Source organism: Paramisgurnus dabryanus, chromosome 24, assembly GCF_030506205.2.
Source record: "Paramisgurnus dabryanus chromosome 24, PD_genome_1.1, whole genome shotgun sequence".
In the NCBI taxonomy this organism is placed as follows: Eukaryota; Metazoa; Chordata; class Actinopteri; order Cypriniformes; family Cobitidae; genus Paramisgurnus; species Paramisgurnus dabryanus.
The window spans coordinates 4,782,130-4,794,350 of NC_133360.1; the positions used below are offsets into that span (position 1 = coordinate 4,782,130).

Here is a 12,221-nt window from a genome sequence, read left to right on the forward strand (position 1 = left end):
ATTAGATCAATATTTTGAAAAATTTGAATGAAAAAGTTGATTGTTCTCCTTTTTTCCCCTTTATGACACTATTTAAATTAGCATGCTTATAATATACTATATATGTATATAAACTTGTCTTGTGTTTTGAGGAGGGATACTGTAAGTACATTTTTTAGGGTGGGGTTAAAGAGAGCTTGTGGTTAAATTCATCTGGTGGGAATCTGCAAACTGGTTTAACATCATAAACAATATTACCTGTTTATGATCTGTACCTGACTTTACGTTGTCAGATTCTTGTTGTGTTTTTTTTCTGAACTGTCGAAGAAAATGTTTCTCAAGTTTGTTTTTCTCTCTTTCTGCTTCACTTCTCTGGTTGGTAAGTTATAAATGTGTTTTTTAATGTTTTATAACATCTGTTTGTACAGCGTTATATTTTATTTGTTATATTTTAGTTTTATTATTAATTTGATATTTTATCATGAAATGTAGTTTGGATGTCTATGATCTCACATAATCTAAATATTCATCAAGGCAAGACATGGTTATTTGTATAGCACCTTTCATACACAGAGGTCATTCAAAGTGCTTTACATAAAAATGAGACAACAATCTAAGAGAAAAAATACATTCAGAATACTCTCGTCATTTCTTTTGGCTTTATAGTTCAAAAAAGAAGCTTTAAATGGAAATGTCATAAACCTTTGTTTGAATACATAAATATAAACTACTGTTCAAAAGTTTTATCATCTTACAAAAAATCAATGCGAGACCTCAAGAAGCTGAGTGATAAAATGATAAGTGAACATTTCTGCAAAGTCATAGAGTGAATAATCAAATATAACTAAACTATAAGTATATATATATATATAATATATAAGTTTATCAGTCACTAAATAATTCCTGTAATTACATTTATGTTATTTCATAGTTTTGATGACTTTACAATAATGTTTCTCCTCGCTATTATAATTCACTTTAGATAAAAGCATTTAGGTAAATGCATAAATGTAAATATAAATGTACTATTATTATAAAATATGGACAAATATAAAACAAGTAACATGTGAGTGTGAATTTAGAGATTTATTTTTTTTCCATATTGTTGAAGCTTTTAATAATTTTCTGTATTTAAATGTTCCTGTAGCTCAACTGTTGTATTAGCTTTTTAAACAAATGCTGATAAAACTTAAATCACAATTAAATCGCTTTTCTATGAATAGATGTCATGTAGATGTAAAAAAAAACATTTCTTTCAACGCTCACATTTCCAAATCTCTTTCAGAGTTGGCATTTGCTTTTCTTAAATACTGGAAAGTTCAAATGAACTTTATTCAAACACTTTAATGAACTTTGATGTGAATGTGTTCAGGTGTGTTTGGTGATGAAGTGAAGTCAGTGATGGAGGGAGATTCTGTTACTCTACACACAAATATTACTGAAATAAAGAGAGATGATGTGATGGAGTGGAGATTTGGACGTCAAACGTCTACCATAGCTAAAATCATTAACGGTATTAATCAAGTCTCAGTATATGCTGATGTTCTTGATGGGAGATTCAGAGACAGACTGCAGGTGAATAATCAGACTGGAGATCTCACCATCACAAACATCACAACTCAACACACTGGAGATTATAATGTAACCATCACCAGCGCTACAGAGATCTCACACAGATTCAATGTTATTGTTTATGGTGAGTAAAGATTTACTGTTTGTCTTCTCTATTATATATTTTAGTATATAAAACTGATAGTTTAGGTGTTTGATTATGATTGGTGGTTGTTGTAAATGACTTTAGTGATCTCAGGATATCAGTATTACTGTATCACTGTTTCTGTCTGTCTTTTGTTTGTCAATCATTCTGCTTCTGATGATCTACACTGCTTGTTTCAATAATATGTTTATCAATATCTTTACATTGTTCTTGCTGTGTGCTTTTATGAATAAACCATATAATAAATTTAATAATCTCTGTGAAGTTGCTCTGTGTTGTGTTTAACATCATCTCTTATTTGTTTTATATTTACTGTTATCCTTAAATCCCTTCTTAGGGCTTATTGCTTTTGTTGAGATAAAAACTATCAGTCAGTAATTACTCTCATTGTTGTCTAATTGATGTTTTATATTGATAATAAACTCTTTTCATTTTTGTTTCTATTCTTAAATGCTTTTCAGCTCGTCTGCCCGTTCCTGTCATCACCACACAAAACTCTTCATCATCATCATCATCATCAGCCTCAAATTGTTCATTATTGTGTTCAGTGTTGAATGTGAGAGATGTGAGTTTGTCCTGGTATAAAGGAAACAGTTTATTGTCCATCATCAGTGTGTCTGATCTCAATATCAGCAGCATCTCTCTTCATCTGAAGTGTCTGAATCATGATGATTCTTACAGCTGTGTGGTGAACAATCCCATCAGTAATCAAACTCAACATCTCAATACTGATCTCTGTCAGAAGTGTTCAGGTACAGTTTTTATTTAGTGAATTAATTTGAAAAAATTATTATGAGTGCAAGAGTAATATAAATTACATCATCCAAGTTTTACAAACAAAGGCTTGAGACTAGTCTTAATAAAGCAATAAACCCCAAGAAGCAGTGGGTTACCAGTGCATTTTAAAACAGCTAAGGGGTGTTGTAGGCACGACGTGAAGCGGAGATAATTCCTTTTTGTGAAGAACTTTTGTAAGAGATCAGATTCAGAGCCATCAAAACTTACACGTCACACTAAATCCACCACAACGCTGTTGTGTCGAGTGAATGCGTCAGTGTTTAAGTTGTGTAAGATTGTCATCTAGTGGATAAAAGCTGAAATATCAATTTAAGACAAACACAACTCGGGGAATGTTTTCTTATTATTGACAAAATGACTCAACAATATCTATGACATTTATCTGGATATCGCCATAATTGTGCAAATGTAGAAAAAAAAAATATGATTAAAGACTGTGGTGTTTATTTTCATAAATCAGTACGCAGCAACAGTGGCGCAGTGATACTTGTGATGCGGTCTGAACCGTGGGGTTACCGGGGTATTTTATCACGGCTTAGAACGCGTTTCAACCAATTAGAATAAAGAACAAGAACAAGACGTTTTATAAACACATTTTTGAGGTAACTTGATCTTACAGATCTTAAACTATACCAGTGTCATTAATTTGTCTCAAGATACACACCAGTAATGTCTTTTTCTAAGGAATGTTTATAAAAGATGCTTAAACATCTTAATTTAACTAAGTACTGGCTTTAACTGGTCTTGTCTAGGCATTCACTGAAAAAAATTATTCATTGAATTTAATCAATTTTTTTAAAGTAAGTGGTTGCAATCAATTTATTTAAGCTACATTTAAACAAAAGTTCTATATTTTCTTTTACGTTACTAATCTTTTTTGTTTAAATGTAGCTTAAATAAATTGATTGCAGCCACTTACCTTAAAAAATTTATTAAATTCAATGAATCATTTTTTTCAGTGTTCATGTTGTAATGTGACAAATAATGTAAATAATTTATTTTATTAATGTTAATTAAAATGTTGTGCTTGTCACAGTTACAAAACAGAAACTGAGTCTCAATGTTGAAATCGTTTGAAAAGTGTCTGCCTCCATACTGTCCCCATTTTATTTATTATATATTGTTTTCCACATGAAACTCTGGTAAATTGCCTTGAAACTCTCAATTTTTTGTTGTTGTTTCCATTCAGATTGCGTTTGCTGTTGTTATGTTCTTGAAGCTATGGTCCGATTGGTCATCTCAGCTGTTGTGGGTGTGGCTACTGTTGCTGTTCTGGTTAATGAGATCAGAGATAAACAGAAGAAGATTTCACAGACCCCATTAGACCATCACTGAGAAATTGTAGTTTCTAAATCCTCTGAATTTTTATGGGGTCATATTATGAGACTTTTTTCTCAACAGAGACATTTGTTTATGTTGTTGCTGCTGAAACTGTCTATTCTTCTAAAGCAATCGGCCTCTATATTTACAAAAGATGTCTTTATATGTACTGTCAGGATAAAATGGGTATCTCGGTATTCTGTTGAGACATCATGGGGCAGTTTCCCGGACAGGGATTAGACTACTCCTAGACTAAAATGTAAGAGCTCTGTCCGGGAAACCACCCCAATAAGTTTAAAGTTAATCGCTAACTGAGATTTAAAACCTGTAAAATAAAACCTGGATCAAAATGATTATTTAAAACAATGTTTAAAGTTGGGTGCTACAGATTTATTAATAATCCTTGATTTAAACTCTTCCCCCTACCCCTTAGTTTTGCATATTCACGTAAATGTGCAATTCACATAAATGTGCAAAACTAAGGGGTAGGGGGAATAGGTAAGACAGAGAAATGGGATTGGGCCTTAAACCTTGTTGTGGGATTCTTTACACTAACAACTATTGCTAGACCTATTCACATTCTTTTATTCATTTTATGTTTTATGTTGGAGACGTCTCACAAGTCTTGGTGTGAAAGCAGATTTAGTTCCCAAAGGTGGTCCCGGTACTAAAATCTAATTGATTTCATTTACTTTTAATGTTTATATTTTTCTGGTTATTTAATTTCGATTTGGCATTGTGCTTTTGGCATTTGTCTTGTAATTATTTGGCATACAGGATCGTGTAATCTCTGTATTTCTCTATGTTGTATACGATTGCAATTAATTTTGGGCTTTGTTCAAAGTCTACATTCTTCTAAAGATGCAGTTTCTGAAATTGGCCACAGACCAGCAAACAGCAATGCAAAAGGTTTTTTTTCCATATTTTTACAGCTCTTGGAGAGTGTTGCTAACTCTCGTGAGACAAATATGCAACCACTTCAAAACCAAGCCCAATAGTAAAAAAATATTATCAATACATGAGCCTGAAACACATTAAATATTTTAGGATGGAAAATAATAATATAAATTATGCACATTCTTTATTTAACAATAAAATATAATGAATTAATACAGTAGGCCTATGTAGCCTAAGTGAAAAATAGAGCTAACATTTAAAATGGTTTGAATTGTAGTAAAACCATGGTTTCGTAAGGGAAGAAGAAAACGACCTCAAATGTGTATCTATTTAATGATGAATTCCACAACTGATCACAACAACAACACAACACATACATACAGCAGTAGGTGTAGCAAGTGAACAAAATTTACTGTTGGCTTAATTAAAAAAATTATGGGGCGGTTTCCCGGACAGGGATTAGACTAGTCCTAGACTTAAACAGTTTTAAGAGCTCTCCAAACTGAAAACAACTTGCACTTACATATCTTAAAATACATCAGTGCCCTTTGTTTTACCTCAAAATGCACACAGGTAATGTTTTTAGTAAGGCATGTTTGTTAAAACTAATTATATTTCCTAATTAAACTAAGGCCTAGTTCTGGATTAAGCTAATCCTGGTCCGGGAAACCGCCCCATTATGTTATCTGTTCTGTACAGCTGTTGTTCGGTAACTCCAGCAAAGGGCATTTTCATTCCAAAATGGCGGCCGCGCTACCGAAGCGCCACCCAGTGGCTCTTACAAAAAACGCATCAGAGTTTCATCTTTGACGCAGCCATTTTGTTTTGGAAAGTGTTTGTGTGTGTTTTGTCAGCAGGTGTCGCTGTGTATTACACTTGGATTCATTTCAGACATAACGGGTAATGGAAAGGGTAACAAAGTTCAAATATCTAGGATTATGGTTTGATGAGAAATGTTTCTGGAGGACACATTTTAAACAATTTAAAACTAAATGCAATAAAGTACTTAATCTTATGAGATCAATTTCGGGATATGATTGGGGAGCAGATAAACAGTCTACTTGATATATACAGGGCCTTAATAAGATCATGTATAGAGTATGGGTATATGGTATATGGAGCAGCAGCAAAGAGTGTACTGGAAAAACTAGATAGAATGCAGTTTAGAGCACTTAGGCTTAGTATAGGTGCTATGAAAACAACTCCTATGCCTTGCTTGTAGAGACTAAAGAATCACCACTTTATTAAAAATGGATAAAGCTGTCAATGACATACTGGCTTAAATCAAAAGGATCTGGGAAAGAACAACCAGCTACATATGTAGTATATGATTGCTGGGAGTATATGCAAAAAAGAAAAGGTAAAGAATTCAGCTGAAATATTAACACAATAGTGATGGAATATGATTTGAAGAGACTTGAGTACGCCCCAAATGGGGTTTGGGGAAATGTTTCTCCATGGCTATTTCCTGCTCCCAATGTAGACTTAAAACTTTTAGAACTCAAGAAAGAATGGACTGAAATGGATGATAAAAATGTTGGATATTTGGTACAGAAATATATTAAGTAGACCTATTATCATTACATAACAATATTCACTGATGGATTTAAAGACCCAAGAAGTATGTAGGAATAGGAGTATACATACTAGAGTTTGAGGTAGTTATAAAATAATAACAATTTAGCTGAAGTAATGGCTATAATTCTAGGATTACGGTGGATAGAAGAAGTTAGACCTCAAAGAGTTCTTATATGTTCAGGCTCAGACTGCAGCTTTAAATAGTTTAAATTCAACTGAAACAATAAGAGAGGATTTACATCAAGATATATACATGATAATGTTAAATATAGAGAGAATGGGAATAAATCTTCAATTTTGGGGTTCCAGGTCATTCTAGCGTAAAGGGTAATGAGATTGCAGATATGATAGCAAATAATGCACTGGAAATAGAGAGTGAGGAAATACTGTAATAAAAAAACCATTGGGTAGAGGTGAGGCCAAGTCATTAATTAAAACAAAAGTAAAACAATCATGGCAAGAAAAGTGGGACACAGACAACAAAGGGAGATATATTACTATAATATCCAGAAGTCAATTGATGTCAAGGTTTTTAAAAGAAATTGCAGAAGAGAAGAAGTGATTTTAACAAGATTAAGACTTGGACATATGGTTTAAAATCAACCCTATACTTAATGGGAAAATGTGCTTCAGATAAGTGCGATGAGTGTAAAGTTCCAGAAAATGTGGAGCATATTATAATGTGGTGTGTAAGATATAACCTAATGCTGAAAGGAGGATCTTACAAGATAAGATATATGAGTTAGAACAAGAATGGAGTTTGAAAGGGGCTTTGGGGGCACATGAGAAAATGAGGGAATGGAGTAAAGTTATATTTAAGTTTCTTAAGGACACAGGGTAACACACTATTTAGTATCATTATCCCCCCCCCCCTTATGTACATGAAGCCCAGAAGTTGCACATCCCGGTACAGTAGGTGGCGGTATGCACATGAATAAGTTGGTTGCGATCTGCCAAAAAAACCCAGAAAGAAAACATAACGGGTAGAGGAGTCCGCCATTTCTCCATATTAGACGCTTATTTCACATCCTAAATATTACTCCGAACGGATTATTTCAGTATGGTAGGAAACACCGACAAATTCATAAGCTAATCGTAATTATTATATCAGTATATCGCTTTTTGCGTTTAGTTTGCAGTCAGTGGGTTTATGGGTGTGGCGACTGACAAACACTCCGATATAAGACACCGGATACTTTAATATACTGATCGCATATTTATTAACTGAACACCTAATATGAAGAGGATCACTTTACTCTTCACCCTCTCTTTATTCATCAACGGTAAGTTCGTTTATAAACATTTCTGCAACACTTTCGCTTTCACTATAACACCGGAAATATAACACTAACTTCCAGTAGGCCTATTAGCCTACTGCATCTACATATCTTCATATAACGTTGACGTTAGCCATATCTATAACATCTAACAGACCATGCGGCATCGTGAAGTGCTTTATTAGATGCTTTTGTAGAGTTGTCGACAACATGAGTCATATTTTACTGACAGTGTAATGTCTGAGTTATTATCTCTCTTTTTGCAGGTGTGTTTGGTGATGAAGTCTCAGTGATGGAGGGAGATTCTGTTACTCTACACACTAATACTGTTATACAAGCATTAAACGATGTGACAATAATATGGAAATTTGGGGCTCAAAAAACTCGAATAGCGAATAATGTCAATAATTTCTCAATATATGATGATGTTCTTGATGGGAAATTCAGAGGCAGACTGCAGTTGAATAATCAGACTGGAGATCTCATCATCACAGACATCAGAACCACAGACTCTGGATTGTATGAAGTAGATATACATGTTGTAAGTAAAGAAACCCAGAAGAAGAGTTTTAATGTTAAAGGTATGTATCTCAGACATTTTAATAAGTTCTCATTTCACATTCTATTTTTGTAAAGAAAACTTTATTGGCTAACCAAATACAAACCTTGGAAAATATTCTGTAAACCAAAAACTAAAGTTTTGAGAACCGAAAACTAACATTAGGGGAACGTTATTTTAAAGTTAGGGGAGTGTTTACTAACCTAAAAATAACATTCTTATCTATAAAGAAAACTTTACTGACTAATCAAATACAAATCTTGGGAAAATAATGTTCTGGAAACCAAAAACTAATGTTAGGAGAACGTTTTGAGAACCGAAAACTAACGTTATGGGAACGTTATTATAACGTTACGCGCATCCGGGTTACCGCTTAGAACGTGACGTCGGTGACCCTCTATTTTATGCAAGAAGTTTTCTGGGAAAAAATCCATATTATTCCCTGTGTAGTGTAGGATAAAGCCTCACCATTGGTTGAATTTGATATACACATTCAGATGCAGGCGTCCCTAAAGTGTCACTGCAGTGACGCAGTGCAAGTTTCCTTTGAAAAGGAACTGTAACAATGTATCTTTAAAGGTAACACGATGTAACCTTGCTCTCACTTGAAATGTGTCTCCACATTTAGTCCTTGAATTTGAGGGTATTGGACCTGGAAAGTCCTTAAAATGTCTTGAATTTGAAGTTAACTAAGGTATGGGAACCCTGTGTTAACTAACCTAAAAATAACTTTCTATTTCTGTAAAGAAAGCTTTCCTGACTAACCAATTACAAATTTTGGAAAATAATATTCTGGAAACCAAAAACTAAAATTGTTTGCTGGGAGTATGCATGTTGACATGGAGCAAAAGCAGTTTAACGATCTACAGCCGTGGTTCCCAACCTTTTTTGCCCTAAGTACCCCCACAGCCCTATCAGTAAGGCTCAAGTACCCCTTCATCGAAACTAAACCTAAGTTGTGTTTTAAAGACAAATAATTAGTTATATTTATTAATTTTAAACATTAAAGTAAAAAGCACTGACTGATGAAGCATGTTTATTTTAACAAACCACTATCATTGCGATCAGTGTTTATCAGCTCATTTGCATTTTAAAAGACACACCCAAAAACGGCACAATTTGCTCAGCCCTACAAAATGGCAATTTTGACATGCTACACTGTAAAAAAATTCCGTAGAAATTGCAGCTGGGTTGCCGGTAATTTACAGTAGATTTAAGTTTATGTTTTTTACTGGCAACATTTTGTTCAGAGTTAAATGAACATTAAACATTTACAAGTCTTTGTCTTTACAGAGTAAAACTAAAAGAACAGCATCAAGCCAAACGTTCTGGGAAACAAAAAACAGAAAAAGGTTGATGATGATTTCTGGTTCCCAGAATGCTTTGCATTAGGCTGTTATTGTTTAGTTTTATTCTGTAAAGATAAAGACTTGTTAATATTTAAAATTAATTTAACTTTGAACAAACTCTTGCCAGTAAATAACATAAATTTAAATCTACGGTAAATTACGGCAATCCAGCTGCAATAACATTGTAATTTCTACAGAATTTTTTTACAGTGTATAATTAATTATCTGTAGGGTGTTTTGAGATAAAACTTCACATATGGACTCTGGGAACGCCAAAGACTTACTTTACAAATGAAAATTTTTTATCATATGACCCCTTTAAGGGCCAGATTTACTAACAGCTTGCGCAAACCATCATTTTGGAGTTAAATAGCGACTGAACACGCAGTAGATATTTAGCTCTGAAAAGGTGTTATTTTTGCGACCTTATTGCATTTGCATTTGTGGAAGTTTTCCTTTTGAAGCAACATTAATGCGAGGAGAGTATTACATTTTGCCAGAGGAACATACTTAAAAAAATATATATATAGTTTGCCAAGCTATGTTTAATTTGCTGGAGAAAAGAGGAGGAGAAGTCACGAGGAGAAGTCAAATCAGGTATTTCAAAACTTCTTTTACCGTTCATCTTTCGTCTTACTTTCACTTAGCCGGAATTGCACACTCCGCAGTCCGCATTTTCATTGCAATGTCCTGCCGAGTTCTCTTATTTGCGACCCTGTACTAAATTGCGCTGCTCTTATAGATTGCAATGGTCATAATAGAAATGTGCTTATGTCATTATTGTGCCTGTGTATTTAATTTGCGCCTTTGTAGTAAATCACACGCAAATTATCCACTCCGGTGCTTATTTGGAATTGAGCTCTCACGTCCTTTTTAGTAAATGCCCTAAATTTACTAAAATCTCAATTTAAGTTACTGATAATTAAAGTGTGCAAATAAGTTAAATTATTCTGTTCAAATATAAAGAGAAACAAAATGTGTTAAGACATTCTCTATAAATACAAAAGACATCATACGGGACAATATATGTTAGCCAAAACAATGCAAAAGTTTTTTTGCATAATTTGAAAATGTAATGGCAGCGGGAATGAATATTATAGCATTATTTGAACATTATTTACAGTTTATAAACTTTGTGTCTTTAGAAACTATTCAGGTTCATTGAAAATAGTCAGATCGTTCTTGAGTTGGACATCGCTATTGCGTTTTGGATCATGCAGCGCATTTACTCTTGACGGCTAATTATATTAATGATAAGATTAAAATTACAAAGTTGTCCTTTTAACAATGCTTTCCTCACAAAAATCAATCTTAGGTAAATGACTGGACAAACGAAAGACATTTTTATTAAAAGAAATGAGATCAAAGCAAAATGTAAATCTTTTCACGTACCCCCTGGGGTACGCGTACCCCCGGTTGGGAATCACTGATCTACAGGACAGTGTGCATTGCTGCGGCTCCTTGCACGCACTGAAAGAGTGCAGAGCAGCTGCAGTAAAGAAGTAGGCTATGGCTTACTAAAGTACGGCCATCTATTTGTACATTCCATGTTGTGTTTTTACCTATCATATCTATCTAAAATAGGTAAAACACATTTCCATATAAGGAGGAATAAAACTAAATATTTAATACAAAATCTATAATAATTTAATTATTTTATTACTGGAAAAATTGTCTACTGAAATATTATATTGTAACACATGTTATTTTAAATAAAAATACCTCAACACATCCCATATTGTATTAAGATAACATTGTATTTTATCAAATATATAAATAACTAGTTACTTCAACACAATAAAGAAGACTTATAACAGATATTTATTGAAAATCAATAAACATTTAATTTATTTTAGGTTAACAAATCTTACTACAGCAGTTAGCCGCCTCTCCATTATTAAAGGTGCTCTAAGCCAGAGGTTCCCAACCACCAGGTCGCAACCCAGTACCGGGTCGTGGACAAGTTGCCACCGGGTCGCAAGAATGTCCCGAAATTTTTTTTTTTTGCTATAATAGCCATGTAGGCTTGGGCGGTATCCAAATTTTGATACCATCAAACCGCCTCCCTATTTTACCCCGGTATACGGTATTACCGTGAATAATTATAAAATTATGATGTAAGGCTCAGACAGCGTCACCAAACTGGCTTGTGCCTAAACCCCTATAGAAACTGAATACCAAACACTAATACTGAAACAATAACAAAATAACATGCACAACAATATTAACAACTTTTATTAGCAACAATTAGCTGTTTATAAAAAAGTTAAATACAACAGTCAAACAGAATTAACCGGTTGTCGGTTAAAAAAAGTGATCTCTAAATTAGGCTGTTATAGACAGTGGACTAAACACCACTACAGTTAGCTATTTCATTCCAATTTCCAGGATCTTTTTGTGTGAAGAAAACAAATCCCTCACACTCAATTTTTCATAACTCGCCTGTTTGTACAATAAAAACATTTGGCGCAAGGTCACAGCATTTGGGTTCTAGCGCGAGGTCACTGCGTTTGTTTTCGCGGACTCACATTGTATCAAGCTAAAATTTAATCAAAGCAACAGTCTCAGACTTCAAGAAAATTGCTGAACATTTAAACCTATTTTCTGCACATTCCACCATATTTTAAAGAAAGTTCTCCTTCTGTTAACTTATATTTCTGCATATTCCAGCATATAAAAAAATATGTATGTAAATATGTAAAATCCTTCATTCAAATAGCAAATAAAATACATCAATAAAATAATTA

General features: G+C 33.5%; 2 protein-coding genes across 2 annotated transcripts in view; both read left to right on the forward strand.

Annotated features, from left to right (window-relative positions):
• Positions 1 to 170: 170 nt before the first annotated feature.
• LOC135721230 (SLAM family member 9-like) lies at positions 171 to 5,665 on the forward strand. Its single transcript, XM_065243426.2, has 4 exons — positions 171 to 358; positions 1,352 to 1,675; positions 2,158 to 2,448; positions 3,684 to 5,665. The coding sequence occupies exons 1-4, from the start codon at positions 310 to 312 to the stop codon at positions 3,827 to 3,829; spliced, it is 810 nt and encodes a 269-aa protein (XP_065099498.1). The 5' UTR covers positions 171 to 309; the 3' UTR covers positions 3,830 to 5,665.
• A 1,562-nt stretch (positions 5,666 to 7,227) lies between these two features.
• Positions 7,228 to 12,221, forward strand: part of LOC135721241 (uncharacterized) — a 101,231-nt gene continuing 96,237 nt past the window's right edge. Inside the window, exons 1-2 of the mRNA XM_065243432.2 lie at positions 7,228 to 7,572; positions 7,833 to 8,147. Of these exons, the coding sequence (XP_065099504.1) occupies positions 7,527 to 7,572; positions 7,833 to 8,147 (361 nt within the window). The 5' untranslated portion in view covers positions 7,228 to 7,526. The remainder of the gene's footprint in view (positions 7,573 to 7,832; positions 8,148 to 12,221) is intronic.